The sequence below is a fragment of the Notolepis coatsorum genome (genome assembly GCF_963971535.1).
Source record: "Notolepis coatsorum genome assembly, chromosome: 3".
In the NCBI taxonomy this organism is placed as follows: domain Eukaryota; kingdom Metazoa; phylum Chordata; class Actinopteri; order Aulopiformes; family Paralepididae; genus Notolepis; species Notolepis coatsorum.
The window spans coordinates 64,926,985-64,952,843 of NC_140167.1; the positions used below are offsets into that span (position 1 = coordinate 64,926,985).

At 44.6% G+C, this 25,859-nt stretch overlaps 1 protein-coding gene across 1 annotated transcript in view; it reads right to left on the reverse strand.

The window, feature by feature from the left end:
* Positions 1-24,430, reverse strand: part of lrp8 (low density lipoprotein receptor-related protein 8, apolipoprotein e receptor) — a gene marked incomplete at both ends in the record, with an annotated part of 393,308 nt that extends 368,878 nt beyond the window's left edge. Inside the window, 2 exon segments of the mRNA XM_084311233.1 lie at positions 23,413-23,538; positions 24,361-24,430. Coding sequence (XP_084167359.1) covers positions 23,413-23,538; positions 24,361-24,430 — 196 coding nt within the window.
* Positions 24,431-25,859: the final 1,429 nt, after the last annotated feature.

Consider the following 25,859-nt stretch of genomic DNA (forward strand, 5'->3'; position numbering starts at 1 on the left):
CCTTATCCTAACCCTAAAATAGCTCATTGACCTTATGGGGACTGGTCAATGTCCCCACAAGGCCACACACACACACATTACACACACACAGCAGCTCAAACCTATACATGCTCAGACTAACCCAATCCCTCTCGCTGTCATTCCCTTCACCCCTAATGGTAAGAAAGCAATCCCACAGCTCCACACATGAATACCCTGTATCCCACTGTACTGCTTTAGCTGCCGAGGAGAGAGGGAGAGAGAGGGAGAGGGAAAGAGAGGGGAGAAGTGAGAGAGGGAAAGAGAGGGGAAAGGGGAAATAGAGAGATGGGGAGAAAGAGGACGAGAGGTTGAGGGGAGAGAGGTAGAGGGAAATAAACCAACCGTTGGCCCACCCTAACACCCCCCCCTAACACCCAACCACCCGAAACACCCCCTTTTGCCGTTCCAGAAAAGCTAGAGCATGTGAGGAAGGAGAAGAAGCTGGCTCCAGTTGGCACACTAGCACACATAATGTAGTCTACTACATGTTAGCAGCCATTATACACGCATAAAACATTCATGTTACAACCATATTTAGGCTGCATCCGCACACAATAGAGAAGCAGACACATCCATAACACAGTGTACCTGCACACCATGCAGAAACACACTAACAGATATTGTTTTGCATTACTATATTTGTGAGGACTTAGTCATACCCCAATTCCTAATCATCAAATGATTAACCCCAATTCTTACATATAACTAACCCAATCCCAATCTAGCTCCAACCAGGAAATGGATTGTTTATGTGGACTAACCCCTTTGTAGGAAATCACTCATCTTTCTCATGGCCTCACAGGGATAGAAGTACGAGTAGACTTGCGCACACACACACGCACACATTTGCACGCTAGGTGTTCCTCCAATGCAGTGGCGTCGTCCTTTTATGGCTTTAGGAGGGCAATTAAACTAAACATGAGAGCTAACATACGATTAAAGATTTATTTGCCCAAGGTCCCTGCAACTCCCCCGCCCCCCCTCCCTTCCAGCCATCCCACACACAGACACACACACTGCTGTGACAACCATCTGGGGATACAGGAAGGAAAGCATGGCAACCTACGCACCCTGCCCCCATTTACCACCTTACCACCACCCCCCCCCCCCAACACACACACCTCCCCCACCCCCCTCACAAGCGTATGTTGAGTGTAATTTACTAAGTGGAGTATAAATGTGAATTGGAATCAATTAGCCGGGCTAGCTAGCTTAGCACGTGTCTCCATAGCTCACCCTCTAGAGACACGTTGGCTAATATGGCGCATTGAGGTCGACAGCATCACACTCACACCAATAGCTTCCGCTCCAACGGCCGTCTTTTCATTTTGTCAAATTACTCTTCTTATCGTTATTCATGCGGCCAATATCTACCAGCATCACTACACTTGCTGACAAATCAATGTGAGAGGTGCCCATTCGTATCGAGCTGATACCGGGCTAAAATAGGGTATATTATCAGAGAATCAGGCCATTATTGGAATCCAATACCAACAGCAATTACAACATGTCAAAATAGCAAAGTAAAGCCTCCATTGACCACATTCAGCCGTGGAAAAGTGGTATTGCGGCACTTATTACCCCATAACCACATGGAAAAAGCACCAGATGGCTCCAAGGACCTGGGGGTGGGTTGTGGTTTATACAGAGGCAGTATTGCAGATTTAGCTTTTCTTTTTTAGGGCCTTCGACAGGCTTTAGTAGCCTCACCAATTCAGAATATTGAATATAGAGAGTCAGAGTGTGAAATGCAAATCACATCCGGTGCTCCTGGTCTGGATGCATAATTCAACGTGTAGGCCTACCTGTAAAGTGTGAATTTTCCATTGATTAAAACCAATTAGGCAGGTTTATAGCCTTAGTGCCCTCTTCACATACATTCACTGGACTCTTTCCCTCTCTCTCTCAAAAGTAGAGGGAGATTTTATCTCTCTCTCTCTCCCTCTCTCTCTCAAAAGTAGAGGGAGATTTTATCTGTCAAATCCCTCAAATCTCTGTCTCTCTCTCCATCAGGTGCTTGGATCTCTTGATTAGGAGTAGGGCTGCACAATTTTGGGAAATAATCTAATTGTGATTTTTCTGACAGATATTGCGATTGCGATTAAATTTGCGATTATAATCTTTATTTTTTTAAAGCAGCCCCACAGAGGTTTATTGTAAAATGCGGCTTGCATCTGGCCTACGCTGTGGGTCTGTTCGGGACACCGAGCCTGAAAATGTTTCTTCTTACCTGGGAATCGATACCGGTACCCAACGGTACCTTTTTTTCTGTACTTTACTCTCCCTCTCTGAAGTCTAAACTTCACAACACACAATCTAAAACCCCTTACCTCCCTCTCCCAAAACGATCTTGTATCTCAATGGGACTTCCTGGTTAAAGAAATTTCAAAAAGAAAAGTTTCAAAAAAGAATTGCGATATTATTTTTTTGCGATTTGATAACTGCATCATTCCAAATCGCGATTTCGATTACAAACCGATTAATCGTGCAGCCATAATTAGGAGTAGATGAATCTCTCTCGCACTCATTGTCACTTTGCGTTGATGAAAACATTGTGCAGGGTCTTTGAAGCTCACACACACACACACACATTCTCTTGTCCTTCTATGCCACTTCCACAGAGGAGAAGATGCACACAGCAGGAGAGTCAAAGTGGTTTCTACATCCCCCCCCCCCCCCCATCTCTTGGCACCTGACAAATTGCATTATGGGTAAAATGAGATCCAGGAGACGGGAAGATAGTGTGGCATTAGTATATAATAATATATTTATTTAGACCCAGGAGCCCATAGTGACAATGATTATCAGCCAAACAGCGAGGAGCTTAATTAGAGAAGGGAACAGAGGTGTCTCCCTCTCCCTCTCTCTCCATTTCCCTGTCTTTCTCACCCGCACTTTCACTCAGTCACACATTCCCTCTTTCCGTCTATAACCTGCTGCATAATTAATTGCATGTGTACATGTGTGTGTGTGATATGCATTGCAGGCACAGACGTGCGTGTGTTTGTGCGTGCATGAATGTATGTATTTTTGGTGGAGGAATTATTTAGTTCTATAATGACATGGGATGTGAAATATGTAATTAAGTGATATTAAGTCCCTGATGTAAGCACACACACACACACACACGTCTGTGCCTGCAATTCATATCACACACACGTCTGTGCCTACAATGCATATCACACACAGACAGATTAATAGAACACATCTCTCCTTTGCCTCCCCCTTCCTCTCTCCATCACTCCCCCCATCACTCCCCTCTCTCTCCCTCCCCCCTCTCCCTCACTCCCTCCCTCCCCCTCCTCTCTCCCTCTATAATGCCAGAAGGACTTAAGTTTCCCCATCTCTAATGAGCGCTTCATCGCCACCATCGGACACTACGCACCAAGCCAGGCCAGGCTCCTGGAGGCCGAGCCAATAATGAGGAGGGGAAAAACATGATCTCATCTGATAAACAAACCACAAGCCAATCACACTCAACTGACCCCTACACTCACAAATAGAACAGTGGGATGTAATTAAACTTTTGGAAGTGGTACAGTATGTCTGTGTGGGAAGTGTTACAGTACGTCTGTGTGGGACTGGGATGTCTTACGGTGTATGTGTGTGTGTGTATGCCTATCTGTACACTGTAGGTCTGGAATGCATGTGTCATGATTTCACTTAACCTGATTTTCTAAGGGTTCAGTGAATGAGAGATAAAAAACGAGTGTGTGTGTATCAATGTAGGTCTGGTGTGCACATGTGTCCTAGTCTGACATATATTATACATAGTCAGTGAATCCTAATGAAGCCACTCAATTCTTCTCCCATTCATTCTCAATGGAGCAGCTCCAGAAACAATCTTAATGATGTCACAGTATTCCTTAACACTTTGGCTGCCATGGGTTAAATTCATTATCAACCGTAGGTTGCCGGCTCTATTTGTCTATAGAGAAAGTCCCCTTCTTTGCAGGGCTATAACTTTTTAAATTCTATTGCTACATTGCCATTATTAGGGCCCATTCAAAGTCCTATATGTATTGTTCATTGTGTAGCAACGTTAAACTTTTTCATTCACATATTCATAGTAAAGTATGGTCTAATGTATAAGTATGTTTTCATCTCTTTCTGCAGCTTTCTCCAGAACGTGATCTATAGCCCCAAATACATTATATTGATGATGCAATACAGTTTTATGGCAATCAGCGCGATATAAAAAATTCCAACTAGACGTACTTTTAGAAGTTACTACACGTCATCTGATGTTGACCGGATGGGCTAGGGGGCGTTTATAATTCCGTGGGCAGCGTTATACCAATCATCTAATGTGGGTCAAATGTTGATAATAGCAGTTAGTATCGAAGACGGTAACTTTACACGCTAAAACTCACCCCAGTCTCCGCGCGCCGTTGGGCGATCATCGTAGAGTAGAAATGTTATCATTATGGGATGTAGATTTACCCGGTCCATCTCCAGCTTGTATAATGGTATATACACGTCCAAATCATGTTGTTTATCGAGTTATTGGCAATCGATCGCTATGTAGTGTGACGAGCCAGAGTCCCGGGACATGTACCGAGTGCCCGGAAGTAATACGGCCGTCCAGCACAACCTCTACGGCACTTCCTGTTAAGCGATTGTGCCGATCGGCCACCAGATGGCGCTCCTGAACCGCCAGAGAGCTCAGTGGGTCCTCCTGGTGGATCTCAGGCCAGCGGAGGGGACATATGAATCCGATCCCAGATTTTTTAAATATTGATAAAGACGCTGTAAAGCGTCTTCGGCAACTTGAGCATGGCCGGGAATGACGTGTTTAAGCGTTTCCCGGCACCCATTAATATACATACTTTATTTTTTTGCTTTCAGAGACATGTTCAATAGACCTATCTCAAACCCTGCCCATTTTTCCTGACCCTCCAATCACAACTTGTTGCTTTCCTTGGACAAACATAGTCCGTCAGAGGAAAGAGACAGGGAAGAAAACAGGGCGAGGTTTGAGATGGGCCCATTAAAAAAGAATTTATGTTATATTCTCACTTAAAACAATAATAAAGATAGCAGGGTGGGTTATGGCTTGGAAAAAAAACCACAGTTTAAAAAAATATATGATAAAGAATGTGGTCCTGGGATGTAGAAGGTGGGGTTTATAAATAAAGTTGTGTGATTCAGGAGGCAGCAACGGGCACATGCACCTGTGTGTAGTAGTGGGCACCTCAAAGTGGCCATTCATGGGCATCAAGGCAGAAGAAACCCTGCAGCTGTGCCCTCGGCCCTGGCAGCAAACACAGCCACAAACAGGAGGATGCTATAACAGTGTTTGTGTTGTATTTGTTTTATTTTTTTCTGTGAAATTTGATATCTTTTTGATGTCTGTTATTTTATTGATACTGTCATGTTAAGTCATGGTGCTTTTTCATTCATGCGTGTGTGCAGGGAGAAAGAAAGATGGTGGATGGAAAAAGGGAGAATATAAGGAGATATAAATGTATAATTTTACAATTTGTGTAAATTGTTGATAATAGTAAAAAGAACATCCATACATGCATACACATATATGCGAGACCATTCCATCTACTGTTATGTGCGATAAAAGCTGGCTAAGCTGCCCTGTGCTACAGTACATACCTTGGAAAAACCACAATAGTCAAATAGTCACTGGAATTCCTCTACACTCTGGTAGCTGCTGCCAAGCTGCCAAGAATCCAAACCAACAGGTACAAACATGTGTTTGACTCTGTCTTATCTCTTTAGAAATTTGATGACTATCAGCATGAGCTGCGTAGGCACTAAAGCACTTGTTGAGGTACATAACTATTCCGTCATTCCATGGAGGTGTGTAAACGTGTTGCCCTCTCTGGAGAGTAACACGAGTTGACAAACTGAGTTTTATTTAACTGTAATATAACTAACAAACAATAACTGGATTTTATTAAATTGTAATATAACTAACACAAACAATAACTGGATTTTATTGCACTATAACTAACAAACAATAACTGGATTTTATTGAACTGTAATATAACTAACAAAGTATTGTAAGGGTGATAAAGAGAGAGAGGGAAAGAGAAACACACCGTTGGCCTGATCCTTTATGTTTAAGCATGTGTATACGTGAGTAACGTGACACACACACACACACACACCTTATATTAGTGATGAACCGATGTGAAAATTGTGGCCGATACGATAACCGATATTAATATTGCTGTTCTGGCCGATACCGATATTTAACGATGTCGATATCTCTGTATAGAAAACACTTTTTTATGATAATCAAATAATGAGCTATTTTCCAAAACGCATTTCTTTTTTTACTTTTGTAACTTATTTTCAGAAATGACTGATATTTTGAAACGATTTAAGGCCAAAACATGTAAAAAGAAAAGAAAAAAAGATTTTTATCGGCCCCATCTTGATATCGGACCGATACCGATGTGTAAAAAAACTGCCATATCGGCCGATATTATATCGGCGGCCGATATATCGTGCATCACTACCTTATATTAATGTGTTTTATAGGGCTGCAACGATTAGTCGACATAATCGACGACGTCGATTATAAAAAATCGTCGACGAGAAATTGTTGCGTCGATTAGTCATAAAAAAAAATAAAAATAAAAAATAAACATTTTTGTGCACTACCTATCTTTGTGAGAGTGGCTTCTCAGGGTTCCAGACAACATCATAACATGATGATCCCATAGCAAATTTTGGACATTGAAAACATTGTTCAGGAGATGATGATCAGACTAGACACACAATACATTACACACGCACTCCTCTCACTCACACACAGCGATCAGAGTAAGACACACATACACACTCCTCTCACTCACACACAGCGATCAGAGTAAGACACACACACATACACACTCCTCTCACTCACACACAGCGATCAGAGTAAGACACACACATTCACACTCCTCTCTCTCACACACAGCGATCAGAGTAAGACACACACACACATTCACACTCCTCTCACTCACACACAGCGATCAGAGTAAGACACACACACAAATTACACAGTACACACCTCTCACTCACACAGCGATCAGAGTAAGACACACACACAAATTACACAGTACACACACTCCTCTCACTCACACAGCGATCAGAGTAAGACACACACATACACACACACACGGACTCCTCTCACACACAGCAAACAAAAGTTATTTAAAGTACACTTCCACTTTAATTTGTATTATTTAATTTATTTATCTTGTTATGAGTGATTGCTGTATTGTTCTTCAAATACATTTTCATTTAAAGTGGCTTAAAGATCCAAATTCAAATGTTTCATGAGTCATTATTTTAATTTGCTATGGGATCATCATGTTATGATGTTGTTGTTTGGTCCTGACAAGAGTCTCAAAGTCTGGGGTGATGGTAGACAATCAACTCTGAGGTCATGCTCAATGTCCAATCTGTTCCTCTGCTCTGTCTTCAGCTGGACCAGAGCTGAGAAGCCACTTTCACAAAGATAGGTAATAAAAAAAAAAAAAAATTTTTTTTTTTTTTTTTTTTTTGTTGTTTATATTGGTTTTCGATTAGTCGACTAATCGAAAAAATAATCGGCAGATTAGTCGACTACCAAATTAGTCATTAGTTGCAGCCCTCTGTTTTACCTCCAGACCCAGAGCCAAGCTAATCTTGTAAATGTCACTGACTGGGCTAACCTCTCAAACCGCCTCTCATAAGATCTTAATGCTGCTCTAAGACAGCGTTCTGTCAAAACAAACTGACTAGAACAACAGCAGGGCTGGAGCAGGGCACACACACATGCTGTACGTAAATACAGTGTTTAAAAGACATACGTTATTAACCTTGTACTGTACGTGTTATTTTGTATTTGAAAATTGTCTTTTGTGTAGAAGACATTAGTTGGAGGTACGTCTCACAGGACACAGATAACACACACACAAAATGAGAATGTGTGTGTGCGTGTGTGTGATGGGGCCTCTCGGGACCCATTCAGAAGGTGTCACCCTGCTGCCAAACACTCAAGCACTGAGACCACTGACACACAGAGAAGAGGGGGATAGGAGGATTAGGAGGAGGAGAGGAGAGAGAAGGGAGAGTTCCTGAAAGGATAAACACACTGAAAACAGATCCCAGAACAGAGAGGGGAGATGCGAGGAGATGAGAAGAGGGAAGAGGAGATGAGGAGGAAGTGAGATTAGAGGAAATTAGTAAAGAGGCGGAGAGGAGAGAAGAGAAGCAGAGGGAGGAGAGGGGGGGATAAATCCCCCCTAAGGGGATAAATAAAGGAATATCTTATCTAATCTTATCATAAATCACATCGCCATGTTTTGCTCCCTCTTTCTCTCTCTCTGAATTCTGCCAGAAGTCTCCCTTTGGAACTGAATTAAATATTATATTTAACAGTAGCAGCTCGTTTCCCCCATACAGCTTTGCCAGAGGTAAATATGTCCTGTCAATCTCAACATGTTGATCCTCTCCTCTCCTCCTCCCTCACCTACCAGCCCCTCTCTGTGTTGAGCACCAGGTAGGAATGATAAAAGGAGTGTGCGAGGGTGTTATATTAACAATGTTAATATAATACATCTGTGTGTGTGTATGTGTACCTGTGTGTGTGTGTGTGTGTGTGTGTGTGTGTGTGTGTGTGTGTGTGATAACCAGTATATACAGCCGGCATTCGCTGTCGTATCATCAAAGAGACGTGGGGAACGGCAAGCTGGTGACAAGAGAAATCCACTCAAGGTACAAGACCAGCGTTTTCAGGCTTAGGAGCCCGGGAGAGTGTACCACAGAGATACAGGTAGAGTCTCTGTAATCTACACAAACAACTCCATTCAGAGGAGAGAGAGTGAGAGTGAGTGAGTGAGTGAGTGAGTGAGTGAGTGAGTGAGTGAGTGAGTGAGTGAGTGAGTGAGTGAGTGAGTGAGTGAGTGAGTGAGTGAGTGAGATGGTGCCCAGGCATTGAGATGCAAAACTGCTCCAGTGATGCTGCACTGTCACTGACCCTGCATGGTCATGTGTCTGTGTATATCTACCATACCAGCCCCAGCCTGTCACTACCATACCAGCCCCAGCCTGTCACTACCATACCAGCCCCAGCCTGTCACTACCATACCAGCCCCAGCCTGTCACTACCATACCAGCCCCAGCCTGTCACTACCATACCAGCCCCAGCCTGTCACTACCATACCAGCCCCAGCCTGTCACTACCATACCAGCCCCAGCCTGTCACTACCATACCAGCCCCAGCCTGTCACTACCATACCAGCCCCAGCCTGTCACTACCATACCAGCCCCAGCCTGTCGCTACCATACCAGCCCCAGCCTGTCGCTACCATACCAGCCCCAGCCTGTACCATACCAGCCCCAGCCTGTCACTACCATACCAGCCCCAGCCTGTCACTACCATACCAGCCCCAGCCTGTCACTACCATACCAGCCCCAGCCTGTCACTACCATACCAGCCCCAGCCTGTCGCTACCATACCAGCCCCAGCCTGTCGCTACCATACCAGCCCCAGCCTGTCGCTACCATACCAGCCCCAGCCTGTCACTACCATACCAGCCCCAGCCTGTCACTACCATACCAGCCCCAGCCTGTCACTACCATACAGGGAGCGAAATTAACTTTTTGACTCACCGGCCAGTGGCGGGTAGATGGGAAGAATCTACCCGCCAAGCATATTTCTTACCTGCCAAATTTTTTTTGATTACAAAAATATATATATATATATTTTATATACACATTTTTTTTTAAATAAAATATATATTATAATCATACTTGTAGTTGCATTATCTGCGAGACATCGCTACCACGCAATAAGTCAAAACAGCTCCACTGTCTGTGTGTATACTTGAGTAGCCTCCAGCTCCAGCAAGGATTCTCCGGCGATGCAGCTAGACCCTATACTAATACTCTACATTCAGCATGCAAGGATTCTCCGGCGCTGCAGCTGGACCCTATTGGTATAATGTTACGGTTCTTTGGTCAAATCACATTCATCAAGCCCTCAGCTAGAATACGCATTGAATCAATGTTATAAGACATTGATATCAGGAGCTATCTGTAGCTACTGCTAGCCCGCTAGATAACGTTAAGACAATTTAGTTTACTGGGACATATAGATCTAACGTGAGCTAGCTAACGAGGGAACGGAGGTATTATGCACTCGAGTCGACTATTGCTGGAGCATTTGTTGATATCAGCAGCTATCAGTAGCTAGCCAGCTAGATACCATTAGACAATGCCTCGTCATGTATTAAACTAAAAGTGAATAGTTGACTGGGTCATTGTTTAAACAGTAACGGTAGCTCATGGAGGTCCGCTCTAGACCGGAGTCTTATGGCGAGCACAGAAAGACTCAGAAGGAGCTTCTATCCCCAGGCCATCAGGCTGCTAAACGAACAATAATCGCTAAACGAACAATAATCACTATGCAACAACCATCAAATGCACACAGCACACACACCCACACGCACACACTCACTCAAACAAACAACACACTGCAGCACCCACTCTCCACACTTTAGATCACACAAACACACTTACACTTTATATTTATTGATAAAGGATTTGCACTACAACTCGTACACCTACTGTGAATTGTACCTAAACTGCACCTCGTCCATTTATGCCTTGCACTATATAGTATTGTATATTAGTACACTGCACAGTATTGTATATTGTATGGTAACTACGTCTACGAACATTGTACATATGTCTAAACTGAACACTGTGACCTCTTTTTTTACTTCTAATTTTTACTATGTTTTTATTTCATACTTATCTTGTCATGCACAGTCTCTGGAGCGCAACAGTAAGAAGCATTTTGTACAAAAGTATTCTGTACTTCTGTATGACAACTATTAAAGAAACTTGAAACTTGAAACTAGACTAGAGCAGACTGCCTCCGTTGATACGAGCAGAAGCCAATAGTATCCCGCTGCAGGGCTGGGCGGATATGACTCGTTGCCACGGTTTGTTTCAAAATAAGAGTATCATACGAACCGAATGTTGCTAACTGCCGGAGCCATCGATATTATGACTGGAACTGCGTTTGGAGCGGAAACGAGACCCGCACAGATTTTCAAAATAAGAGTATCGTTATGAACTACACGCCACACGGCGGGCAGACCTCTCAGTGGCAAGCGCCAAACGTAAAAACTGAGCGCCAATGGCGGGCGGCGGGCTTAAATTTCGCCCCCTGCTACCATACCAGCCCCGGCCAGCTTGTCGTTACCATACCAGCCCCAGCCTATCACTACCATAATACTGCTGCTAAAGAAAATATATTTTTATTAACTTAACATATACAGTATATTGTGGACAACGGTAAAAATCCATTCCTTTGCGCGGATCCATGACAGAACATCTTTATATTCAGTAGACCTACCAGTTAGAAACCAATTCGAAAATAGTTTGGAAGCTACAGTACTTCGCTACAGTAGCAACTCAGGGCCATTATGAGCTATCTCTCTCTCTCTCTCTCTCTCTCTCACACCCCTGCTCCACTCCGCTCTGCCACAAAGTCACTTGTTGTTCAAAGTCAAACCCTGACGAACTGAAATCCTCTTTCCTCTCCCTGCGTGTGTGTGTTTATGCGAACATCCCTTTGTGTGCATGTCTGTGTGCATCGAGCATCATTGTGTGTGTGAATGTGAATACGTGCCCGGATGTGTCTGTGTACTTTTGCTCTTGTGCATGCGAGTGGGTGTGCTTGTGAGCACTTGTGTGACGTTCTGTGTACACACACACACCCGTTCGGTTCTCAACATTATACACAGCTTGTATGTCTGTGTGTCATAGTCTGCATGTGTGTTTGAGCCCTCGTCATTTTACTGTATGTGTGAGTGTGTGTACCTGCGTTCCTGTGTGTGTATGCGTGCGTGCGTCATGTATTTGATCCCCTCGGTGTGTCTGACAGCGTATCATGGCGTTAATCCCCGGCGACAGATTAACCAAATATCTTCATGTGCCTCCATTTTCACTTTATTTACATTTCCTGTAATCCTGTTTTTCACCCTGCGCTCTGTATGCAAAGAGAGAGAGAGAGAGAGCAGAAGAGGAAGAGAGGGATAGGGGAGGCGCGGCGTTGTAGAAAGGCTGATGAATTAAACATGGTGGTTAATACCTGTAACCACGCTGCTGACAGAGATACCACGGCGCTCTGAGTGGCACGTGTCAAAAAGTTTGGGTCGGAAAGTTGTCATAAAAGTGTTTGTGTTGTGCTTTGAGAGTCTCTCTCTCGCTCACGTTAGTTTTAAGGTTCGCTTAACTCTTATGGTTGGGGTTAAGGTGTGTTTTTATGCTCAGAAGGGTGAAAGTTTGGGCGGCTGGGTGGCGCAGCGGACATTGCGCTCGTCACCAACGCAAGAGACACCGGGTTCGACTCCGGCTGTCGGCGTTGCCTCCGGCTTGGGCCAGTCGTCATACTAACTCAATTGGCAGAGTTAGTGGGTGGAAGTCGATGGGTGGTAATTTGGACGTTGTGGACAGCGACTCCTACAGGTCGGTTGGGGGACGCCTGCACAACAGAGACAGGAAATAGCGGGGGTAGTGTGAGCCTCCCACACGTTACACCTCGCCAATGAGAGTCCGTGCTGGCAGGTGAAAAGATGCGACAGGCTGCCTCCTCGTGTATCGGAGGGGACACGTGATGCAAGGCTTCTATCCTCCCTACAACCGGCCAGTGGGGGGCACATGCGAGGAACGTTCAAGACAGGGGTGGGGAGAATTGGCAAAACGGAATTGGGATGGGAGAAAAATTGGAAAAGGAGAAAAAGTGCATAAAAAAAGAAGGGTGAAAGTAGACCTTCTGGGACAGATCCAGTGTGCAGAGGACACTTGGATGGTGCTGTAAAACGTGTAATGTCATCAAGTATATAGTCTGAAGCTGCTCCATAGACCAGTGGTTCCCAAAGTGGGGGTCACGAGATGATTTCCAGAATGTATACATTTCATAAAAAAAAAACATAACGATTTTTTTTTCATGCAGTCAGGCCACTGAATTTAGAAGCAGGCCAGGCCAGTCTTTCTAGTTGCAGCGGCATGATAGTTAGATAACCTAGGTGGGGAACAACCAGGAGATCACTGCAACAGAGGGTAACGCAGTCTAAACTCATACAAGTTGGAGAACTATCTCTCTCCGTCTCACACAAAGAAAAAACAAAGAATCCATCAAAATCAGTGTTGTTGCTAATCATTGACACATGCTAGACTGTAATAATCCCCCCCAGACAAATCTACTTTGCATTTGATATATTGCAAATATTTCACTTCGTGTTTTTATTTTTATTTTTTTTAACAATAATTTGTGATGCCATCACACACACTGGCATTTAAAGGGTTAGAATTATAAAATGAATTGAATATGTGGTGGTTATGATCAGGGCTGAAGTTGAATAAAAGATTTAAGAAAGAAAAAGTGGTAAATTATAAATTATTTCAACATACCGGTATAATATTTTATGGCGTTTTTGAAGAGGACAATGTCCCTTATGGTAAGAGCGTGAGTATTTCTTTCAATCTGACAGACATTACAAAAAACTAAAAGATCCATCAAAATCAGTGTTGTTGCTAATCATTGACATAATATTATGCTAGCCTGTTTTTTTTAACAATAATTTGTGATGCCATCACAAACACTGGCATTTAAAGGGTACAAATTCAAAAATTCCTGCACCAGAATGCAGGAAATTAAGTCTTTGTAACAAAAACTTCCTGGTGGGGCACCCCCAGACTCCCTGCTTAAAAAGTGGCCTGACTGGGGCTATATTTCCTGGCCTGAATAAATGATTTTCCCAGTCCAGCCCTGGTTAAAAGCCTCCAATGCTTATAATGCGTGTGTGTGTTTGAACATTTGCATGTTTTCAACCATACATAATATAAAAATAATATAGTAAGTAATCTTTTTTTTACGTACATTTTTTTTATACCACCCCTATAATAGTGGGGGTCGTGGCTCTCCGACACTGTTATCTCGGGGGTCGCGACCTCAAAACTCTGCCATAGACAATGAATTGGGTAAGATGGTAAAGGTGAAAGTGAGAGCACCCAGGGTCTGTCGCAGAAGAAGTGAAAACACTAGCATGGAATAAAGCTAATTTTAGTATACAAACAATGATTCTCTGGGTGCACAAAATCAGTCTCCCATTCATTGTCAATGGAGCAGCTCCAGGCATTATACCCGATGACGTCACAAGTTTTATTCTTACTTCTCTGGTTTCTTTGGGAGAGAGAGTAGCTCATGTTCACAAATATCGATTGAATTTTCCTAGGCCATGGAAATAACACATTTCAAGTGATTTAAAGCAGATGAAACTGGTGTTCTGCTGTTTGGGGCGTGGCAGAGCCCACCGATGGCATTACCAAGCAGAGAGAAAGACTACGAAGGAAGAATGAAGGAGTGAGTAGATAACAGGACGTCATTCTGTAGGAAGCAGTGGGGCTGAGGAGAGAAAGTGAGGGAGAAAAGAGAGAAAAAGATGGAGAAATCAAGAAAAGGAAAATTAGAGAAAGAGACTAAAAGAAAGATGAAAGAAAAAATAAAGAAAGGTGGCACATCTGTTTTTCCATTGCCCCTACTGTACTTGTGAAGGTGAAACATTATGGCGATAGAGTGTTCTCTCTCTATCTCTCTCTCTCGGCAAGAAGCACAGTCTTGTTTCTCACGGAATAAGATTCTCACCAACTGAGATAGGCACTAATTGGATTATAACTACACAGATGGACAGTGCAATCTATCTCATGTGCACACACACACAACCACCCTGCCCCCCAACACACACACGCACACAATCTCTCAGCTCCCAGACCCCAACACACAACCTCCCAGACCCCAACACACACACACACACACACACCACACAACCTCCCAGCCAGCAACACACACACACACCACTTCTCAGCCTCCAACACACACACACAGTGTCTGCAGCCATCTCATAAGATCCTTGTATTTTGCACCCCGCTGGTCAATGCAAGGGCATTATTCTAACAGCCCCAAATCCCAAAGGAGGAGAGAGGGGGATGGGAGCAGAGAGAGAGGGGGGAGGAGAGGAGACATATAGAGGGAACGAGAACAAGTGCATGTTACGTATATGTGTGTGTGTGAGAGAGAGAGAAAGAGAGAGAATGTGTGTGTGTGTGTGGGTGAGTGAGTGAGTGAGTGGGTGAGTGAGTGAGTGAGTGAGTGAGATAGAGAATGAGATAATGTGTGTGTGCGCGCCGCGGGTGAGTGAGTGAGTGAGTGAGAGAATGTGTGTGTGCGTGGGTGAGTGAGAGTGAGAGTGAGAGAGAAAGAGCATATCGTGTGAGTAAGCGCCTCAGGCTAACACCGACCTCAGCTAAAATTACCCCGGCACCGCGGCTACACCTTCCAACACCCACCACTCAGCACCTATCAGCTTCAGCGTGGCCATCCACGGTTACCTCTTTACAACGACATCATGACACCTCTCAGCCGTCCTGCGCCATGAAGAGACGTATCCCTTACACCTCACCGCAGTGATCCCCAAAATATAGACAATGTGCCGTTCCCTCCAGGGATATCAGGCTGCCCCATGTGATGATTAAAAATCACATGTTAACGCTGCAGTCATTGTGTACATTAGAAATCACAGTGGATGAAAACACGATGAAGACCAAAGAAGGGGGGGGTTACAGTAATTGTATAATGAGAATCAGATATTATTGCAGTTATTTTAGGATTTATTTTTCCCCAGAGTCCTCGTTTTCAAATCAGGACCCCCCCCCCCCCCCCACACACAGGGTCTCACTTCCAAACCCAGAGATCAGGGAAGCCTGCTTCATTAGCATATTTTCTGTGCAAAACATAATATTTACCAATGAATACCTCGGAGACGGAGAGACATAACTCTGTGTTGGAATGTTGTGTTCATTCATAGCTACAATTAACAGTAGAGGCTGTGTCAGGCGATGTGTCACATTCACTCGCATCGACTTTACAAATTCAAACTGCTACACAGGCTATTGAATTTAAATACAATTATATGGCTCTTTGTCGGAAGGGTTCAAGTATACATTTATTGGGTGTCTACATTTACCTTTTGATGCCACTGTATTTCGAATTTATATAAAATGTCTTCTTTTTACAATTCAATTGTACAATGTCAGGTACACAGACACAAACACACACTCTCTCTCTCTCCTTCTCTCCTGGACTCAAACATGGAACTAGACCCACAGGCATTTAAACAGAGTTGTACAGAGTGAGATGAGAGTAGCGCAGCAGCCACCGGTACACTGCTCTCCCTCGCATGTACACACAGCACAGCTGCCTGCCAGCTACTGTAACTCCACAGGCACGCACACACACACACACACGCAAGCACGGCACACACACAGTGAGCAGCACACTTCCTAGGCACATAGAGAAACACACATACGTGGAATGTCACAGCAACTAGCCAACTCCCAAGGTACATGGACAGAGAGAGACAGACATAGAGAGACAGAGATAAACACAAAGAGAGGGAGACAGAGAGGAAAAAGAGAGATAAACACAGAGCAACTGAGAGAGAGAGAGAGAGAGAGAGAGAGAGAGAAAGATAGTTTATGGGTGCAGTAGTGTAGCAATTAATACATGTAAATGTGAGTGTTGTTTTAAGTATCCAGGTGACGTTAAGGATATCATTACCCTGGCCATAATTATAATTGGGTATCGGTATGGAGGAATAAATACCCACAAACGAAGTTATAATGGATCTCCCTTTGACATTCTTGTAGCTCAACAAAGCTAATCAATGAATAGATAACCGAGTGTGATGAGCGTGGTTATAGTAGCTAGCTAGCTCCCCAGGCACAGAAAAACACACTCCCAGTGAGATCTACTTTACTATACGACCACACCTGGTAGGATGCCACACACACACACACACACACACACACTCTAAGACAGGCCGGCTGTGATTATGAAATCTTGCAATCACGATTAGTGCCAAACAATTACCATTACAATTTGACTTAAATCCAAAGTGTAGATCAGTTATGTCGCTTTGCAGCGAGCTCCATGCTGCTCACTGTGCTACAGTGCAATGATGACATGGGAGTGAGGGAAACAAGGGTAAGTGAACCTCAGAGGGTTTGACTCGGCATCCACATGCCTCTCTCCACCGCCTGTCCCACTAGAGATTTAGGCTATTTCTTTAACGGCAGATCTAAGCAAATTACCTGGACGGTCTGGACCTGAAACAATGATGATAATTATACAAGTCTTACAAGATAATAGTGATTCTCATATCATCATGATCACATGATCACCACAAGCAGCCCAACACACCCGTATGGATCACGGATCGACTAGGATCCGTTACACCCCTAGTGTTGTCCTTCCTGTTAACCGAGGTTCTGAAAGGGGAGAAGAGATTAGAGCATCTCTGTGTGTGTGTGTGTGTGCTCATTCTTAGTCACATAGTGCAACACCTGCCTTTCAAACACCTTTCAAACATAACCAGTCAGTAAGACACACACACACACTACTTGTAGCAGCCATATGTTTACATGGCAAGATACAAAGAGGACTCATGTTAGCATTGACCCTGAACAGGCAGGGGGCTGTGTGTGTCTGTCTCCGAGTGTGTGTGTCTCTGAGTGTGTGTGTGTGTGTGTGTGTACAGCAGCAGTTCTCTAGTGTGACTGTTTCCTATTTTAATCTATGTGAGTGGTGCCACACAGGCTCCTAGCGGGCCAAGAGCAACTGATTGACTGTGTGTGTGTGTGTGTGTGTGTGTGTAATTGATTAAGCCAGCGGACCCCACGACCCCAAGATCCCAATAAAAATCTCACCCGGGATCTGCTAGCCACTGAAAAATATGTATTTGTGTGTGTTGAGCTCATGTGTACAGCCACTAAGCAGCTCCAACAGAGTGTGCGTGTGCAATGCATATGTGTGCGTATGTGTGTGTGTGTGAGAGAGTGTCAGCATGCGACTGTCACCATAAGGTTTTTCTTTCTTTCATGAACCATATCAGTGCTGAGCTTGGTAAGAGTAAGGCTCCTGCAGGCCCTCATTATAGTGCGTTACAATGACCTCTCACACACACTCTCTCGCCCTCTTTTTTTCTCTCTCCATCCCTCTCTCACACACAGAGAGAGTGGGGGCGTGAAATGTGTTGTGATGTCTTCTCTATAGGAAGCTGGTCTGAGACTGTAGAGACGCGCTGCTTCTCAAACCTGCTCCATCTCATTATCTCCCTCCCTCTCCATCCCTCCCTCTGTCTGTCTGTCCCTTTCTCCCCCTTTCTCCCTCAAAGTGGCATATAAGTATGACAGTTACGTCGCTTTTCCTACCAGTATGTGCAAAATCCACAACTACTTTCACAGTGATGTACAAAAAGGACTGTGACGTCTGTGAAACTAAGCCCTGTTGATAAAAACATGATCATGATTCTAGAGGTAATTTCATAAAAGCAAAACATACGAGTGATTTCTGCAATGAGCAGAAGGGTTTTTACAGTATTTACAGAAAAGTATACCATATACAGTATAGTGATGCAGAGGGTGTGTGTGTGTGTGTAATACTGTGTGTGTGCGTGATATATTATAGTGTATCTATACTGTGTTCTCTGTATGTCACACACACACACGTCTCCCGGGGCAACAGGAGCAAATCTCCCCGAGGCAGGTTATGAATGAACTAGGAGAGGGAAGAGAGAAGGAGGTGGAGGAGGAGAAGAGGAGCGACAACTAGGCACAAAAGACCATCCAAGACTTATTCCAATACAGCTGCTGCATGGGTGGAAGCTACAGGTCCATCCCTGGTGGTACATTAGGCGTGCATGCGTGTGTGTGTGTGTGTGTGTGATATGATCCCCAACAGTGGGGGAAAGTAGCCTCACAGACCTGGCTGTGGGAGATATAGTATGTGTATGTGTGTGTGTGTGTGTGTGTGTGTGTGTACACATGCTGAGGCACGGTTGGTTGGGAAGGGATGTGTGTGTGAGTGAAAGTATGAGGAGAGTCAAGAAACAAAGTAGGAGTCACTGATCTGGCACAGAACGTCTATGTGTGTGTGTATTTGTTGATGTGTGCTGTGCTGTATTTAGCGCAGTACCGACACCACTTTTTCACTACCAATACGAGAGTACTAAACTCTGTGTCGGCTGAAGTACCCTTTCACCCTACCAAGTACCCTTTCACCCAACCAAGTACCCTTTCACCCTACCAAGTACCCTTTCACCCAACCAAGTACCCTTTCACCCAACCAAGTACCCTTTCACCCAACCAAGTACCCTTTCACCCAACCAAGTACCCTTTCACCCTACCAAGTACCCTTTCACCCAACCAAGTACCCTTTCACCCAACCAAGTACCCTTTCACCCAACCAAGTACCCTTTCACCCTACCAAGTACCCTTTCACCCTACCAAGTACCCTTTCACCCAACCAGGTACCCTTTCACCCAACCAAGTACCCTTTCACCCAACCAAGTACCCTTTCACCCAACCAAGTACCCTTTCACCCAACCAAGTACCCTTTCACCCAACCAAGTACCCTTTCACCCAACCAAGTACCCTTTCACCCAACCAAGTACCCTTTCACCCAACCAAGCCTGGTGTCCAATAGCGGTATCATATCTGTGCAAAAAAGCCCATCCTGAAAAAGCCCATCGGGTACTGTTGGGTTCAGGCCCGAAAATGTATGCTAGCTGGTCGTGTCTGTTTTGTTTTTTTCCCGCAATTTTTTTTGTCAATCAAATGTCAAACACACAGTGTGTGTCTTTATAGTAAGCTTCTTCTTCTGTTCAAACCCCATCATTTTGCTCCATCCTTTCTTTTCCACCCAGCCACGTCTTCTTCCTCTTCCTCCTCTCTCTGTTGTGCTTTGCTGACAATGTGGGGGAGTGTGTGTGTGTGTGTATGTGTGTGTGTGCGCAGGGGGTGCACTGTGGAAGCTCTGGCATCTGCCGGAGGAAGGAGACTGGCACGGCGCCAGCCAGCGGGCATCGCTACAGCCACCGGAGTCGCGCCGTTGGATTTATTGCCAACCAACCTGTCAGCTGACGCCCTTTGTGGGCGTAGGACGAGCGAGCACAGCCTCCTTGGCACTCGCTCGTACTGCCAGGGTGCCCGCTATGCCAAGGTGTCCGCGGGGGCTTTCTAGAAAGGGCCCTTGGTGGGTGAATATAGGAGCCCCTGTGAGATTTACAAAAAGGGACTCGAAATACACAGGCTAAAGCCTCAAGTGGCTCTGGGAGCAAGGGAATAAGGGAGAGGGAAGGAGGGAGAAAGAGAGAGAGAGGGAGAGAGAGAGAGAGAGAGAGAGAGAATGAAAACAGGCAAGACTACAGATTGCGAGAAGAACCAAGAAAGCGAGGAGGAAAAAAATAAGAGAGAGAGCAAGAGGCTGGTTGAAATAGAGAATGCAGGACCAAGAGGACAGAGTAGTAAGGAGAGAAATATTACAGCAATCAAGAGAGTGAGCAAGAAAGAAAGGGAGAGCAAGCAGGAGAAAGAGAGAGAGGGGGGGGGCGGGGGGAAGAGAAAGAGTGTGAGGGAAAGAGAGAGAGGTTATACTTGCTACTATGCTATAAAAAATACGTTTTCCAAGGGGCAAACATAACCTCATCTAAGACAAAGAGAAATAGAGCCGGCAGCAGCCGATCCATAGGGGGTGCTGGGGTGCTAGGCTGCAAGTGGAATTTTGACAGAGTATGCCAGGACCGTTTGAACGAAGAGAAAAGGTTTTTATTTTGTATGCCTTGGACTGGTGGCGGCAGGTGTGTGTGTGATTGTGAGAGAAATAGAGATCAACTTGACTACCTGTAAACTTGGCTATTTTTTCACCTGCCATGATGTCGTTGATAGTACATCTTTTTTCATAGCCTGCATTCACTGCGATATGGTCAGTGCATTTTTGTAAAGTGTCGGCCTTCAGGATTGTTCTGTAAGTGCACCTGCTGTTGGGGTGACCTATTCATCTTGATAAATAAAGAATAATATGCAAGTGTGCTTCTTCTATAGACTTCTCTATTACATGGCCATTTATTGATGAAATTGTTTAATGACTCCATATTAGTGCGCCTGTTGCTGGGGTGCCATTTTCTCTGTTGCTCAGCCTATGCTTCCTTCGTTGATTGCTTTACGCAACTCATAAGTACGTTTCTAGGTGTCTCCAGCTGTATACCACAAAGGCATCTTTGTCATGCTTTTGACGACAAATTAAGTTACTATCAAATGTTATGCATTTGATTCATGGGTCATAGATGTGGCTGTGACATCTAGGCTATTGGAAATCTATTGTATTATCTCCGAGGGGTGAATGCTGTATTGACAAAGCAATTTTATTATTATATAATTTAAACCTTGAAAGTGTGACTGCTATGAGAGGCAGGATAGAGATAAGTTGTTTTTCAGTGGATTCATGCCAACTGTCAATCCTGTCAAGGCATAAAATACCAGGGCCAGATTTATCTTCCAGTCCGAACTTCATTGCTTGGCGAATGATCCACCAGCCACCACCGGATAGAGCCCACAGCTGACAGTACCTTGTACGTTTTTCATATAATGAATTAATGATGCATTCGCTAAACCCGCTTGAACGCTTCCCAAAGTGGTCGGAGAAAAGGCAGACATGTTGAACATCACGACGCGAACATCCAAGATCACTGCTGAGTTACATTTCCTTCTGAGCTCAACTCCAGCAGACAATTCAAGCCAGCGGTTCAATGCATCAGTCATGCAGCAGGTTCACATGAGGCTGACTGACATGCGGTGAGCTACGAGACACTGCGAGGGATACTAAACACTGAGCAGATCCCGTCCAATAAGGACAAAAGCCTACATCTATAGATCAGCGACCGCAGCCCGGATGAGAACAGCTCATTAAAAACGAATTGCGCTCCCATCAAGACTCGCCACTAAATGTCCAATAATTCCAATCAGTCTCAGAGTCAATGAGACACGCTTGTAGATGCCACAGCGTGCGCTGCACGGATATCTGGGTGCTGCCTCTACAGCACAAAGTAACGCAGAGACCAAGGCGGGTTCAGTCCCATGACAAGGGCTGAATCAATTGGCCACTAATACAGCCTAAGCATTCAAGCAATTAGTACCGTGACAGAATCATAAGTGATCATTGCTGGCCCGCCGCTTCAGATTCCTATAAGCAATTAAAGTGAAGGAGATTGATACAGAAGCAATGAGTGACATAATATTGGTCTTTCCCATATATTTGCTGAGGGATGTATTGAATTAATTGGCTTGCACTAATTGATTGGCCATGAGTACAATGTTGGCCATGAGTACAATGTTGAACTTGCAACCCAACCGGTGAGAAAACACAAGGAAAACTATGGTCAACCTGAAGTGACAATTCAGCTGCAGCAAAGTGGAATACACTACAGCGAGGAATTCACAAAATAAAAGTTGGTATGAATTACATGTGATCCACAGATGATTCCCAAAAGGGGCGTGCACAGACGATTTGGGGGGCAGGGGCTCAAGGGGGGGGGGGGTGCATGCAGGGTATAGTAGTATACATTTCAGTCTTCATATTTGAAAAAAGGGCAGGGGCTCGAGCCCCCCTTCGGCCCCATCTGTGCACGCCACTGATTCCCAACCGTGTAAAGCTGTCATAGCAAGGAATGTATACCATTCGGTACACATGCAGAGTGTCTACTTAAACCTTGATGAGCAACTGTGTGCACGTCACAGAAAAGCTACAGCAGAAGTAGCACACACACACACACACACACACACACACACACACAATCTGCATTACTCTGCAGGATTTTGCAAACAATTCCTCTTAGAAGAAGAAGCAGCAGCACTGCAGGAATCCACGAAGTCCACTCTGCTGAACAGCAGGCTACATGTTGTACTTTGTAAAACATACTTGGTTTAGATAAGGGCTGGTGTCCATGAAGCTAATGAAGAGGCAACTGGCTGACAATTAAATCAACAATTATAGCCAAAAGTATAGGCTACACACACATTAACTCAACACCCAACACGTGAAACAGCTGACCTTATCAACAGCAGGTTTTACAGAGAGGGCACCAGGCATGAGACCCAGCTCCACCAAATCATGTGCGTCTCGGGTCACCCTCACAAAATGCTGACTTAAGAAAATGAGAAATATGCGAAATCCTTAGGGCCATGTGACTTGGTTATCCCCGATCAGTGCTCCTATTCTTAGCATAGCCTCCTAGACACAATGCACCCTGGTCTGCTCCATATCAAGGGCATTCACATCATGGTGAAGTTGCATGACTTGTGCAACTTTCTCTGAGGGAGTCTTCGCCTATACAATGAACAATAGGCCCGCTGCCTCCAACAGAGATGGAGAACAACGTGGAGCGAACATTTTGCCCAGACTGAAACATCATCATGCCCGTCATTCGCTGATTGTTTTTTGTTGTTGTTTGTTTGTTGTTGTTGTTGTTGTTGTTGTTGTTGTTAGCTACTTACGACAGTTCTCCTCGTCGCTGTTATCAGAGCAGTCGTCGTCATCATCGCATCTCCACAGTGTCGGGACGCAGCGCCCGTTCTTACACTGAAACTGACCCGTCTCGCACTCCGACTCGGTATGAGTTCCTGTGAGTTGAGAAACATAACGGTGAATAACGGTCACTCACACGGGCTTGATGGGCATTTCAATGACGTTACTATTACTACTAAAGCAAATAAGTTCTGGACCGGCAGCCTATAATTCTGAGAAAATTATGGAACAGAAAGCCAGCACTGCTGTGAGCGCAGTCTATCATTTGTTATCATATAACGCATTTTTGCGGGATAATATAATGTGAAGAACTGCGAGAGAAAATGAAATAATTTCTAAGTCATCCAAATTCCCACGATTTACGACTATATTCTTGACAATATGACTTGCATAATAGCAATGAGTTTTATATAATTGTTAGGAGTCAGGCATCTATCGCAACCTATATCGGCTTATATTGCACCTGCCGTCCGCAACTGATGTAAGGAAACCATGCGCAATAGCCAGTGTATGCATCATAATGTGGGTTCTCTCCCCCTCTCTCTCTCTCTCTCCATATGGACCACTCATCGTGGACATGCTGGCAAATATACCTCCGTTGCTTCCTCCCTTCCGCGTATTGTCATTTTACAAATACTGATCGCTTGGAGGTGAGTGAGGTAGAGCACAGCAGGATCTACTATCTAGAAGACAAAGTAGCAGCCTGTGTATTTACTATATAGGGGGGATACGTTGCGGGGCTTTGTGTTAATAATCACATTTGCATGCTGTCGCCATTAATTCCCCAGACGGCTAATATCAAAATCGTTCGCCAATAATGCTTCCGTTTGCTTGCCGCGATGCAATAATGAACATTCCCCACCACACCAGGCAGTGACACCACCTATTATACTTGTAAAAGAGAAGTGTCATCTTACCTTTAGCGGCATGCTGCAGCTCCATCAGTAACAAATGTAACAACATTAGCTTTCCCACGTCTGTCCACATCTTTAGATGCTTATATTTGTTTGCATACAGTAAAACAACAGTGCGCTCTGCCTTCGCCTCTCAGACAGTGTGTGTGTCAGTGTGTGTGTCGGTGTGTGTGTGAGAGAGAGAGAGTAGGCTGTTTATGTTCACCCTCCGCTCCCAGACGCGCGCACTGCTCTCCGTCTCTCTGCCTCTCTGTAGTCATTTGAATCACCATGACGCTTATGGGGCGGGATTGCCTACCGGCCTGCGGTCATAATGAAGCTGGGAAAAACCGTTTGTCATAATCAGTCGAGGCGAAATGAGCACCTGGCACCTTCAAAGTATTCCGACTGTAGAAAATAATTTGAACTGTATGTACACGCGGACTTGCGCCCCAAAGGGTTACTTATACGAAAAATCCACCCTATAGAATGGATTTCGACAAGTTGTTATGATCAATCAATATATCTGAACATGATGACAACCCCCCCCCCAAATCTAAAACAAAGCACAGAGTCAAGGCTCTGTAGTAGACTATAGGCTATAATGTCACAGTAATGATGCTCCACTGACAATGAACAAACTGACATTTTGGAGCCTTTATTTAGTACTTTATTTTTCTATTGGGCTACTGTACCATAATGTGTCTCTATTCCAGTTAAGTCTATCTTAGTTTCACCATGAGGCCACTAGGCCAGGAAGTTGGTTCAAAAAGTAATTAATATGATTCTACTGTGATTAATATGGCTTGTTCCGACCGCGGCCAGCCAAGTCTAGCAGCACGGCTGCATTCAATTCATTCCCACAAGGTACTCGCGAGGTACTTGCATACGCTCCTCCACATTGGAAATTAATTGAATGCGGCCATGCCGCTAAACTTGAGAGTCAAGTCCGAAGACCCTGATTCCTCAGTAGATTCCACTAGATGTTTTATCATGGCGCTCTCTGTCATCATTCATACCCCAAATTTTTTTTCCCCCCTGTGTGGAGTTTACATGTACTCCCCGCGTTTGCATGGGTCTCCCATTTCCTTCCACACCATAAAGACATGCAGCATCCATTGTGGCTGAAGCTGTGGCCCCCGGGTGCTGGTGCTGGACTATGGCTGCCCACTGCTCCTAACTAGTTGGTATGGGTGCAGAGGACGGATTTCGGGTAAATGTGCTTGATAGTAATGGATAATCAACGAGTAGGTGTGCATTAAACAGTTTTAAGGCACACCGTGGTGGCGAAGAATCACCAGAGGCGCAGCAAAAAAAGAATAATACTGCGTGCGTAATTACAGAATAACAATACAGGATGTTTGATGTGAGCGCATTCAGATGAATAGTGAGATGTAGCATGTCCTACCTGCTAAGCAACATTGTTGCAACCATTGCCCCAGAGACACTATACCAGAGGTAGTATACTATTGTATATTAACACTAGACTATGTTACATATATTTGTGCAAGGATTTTTCTCTC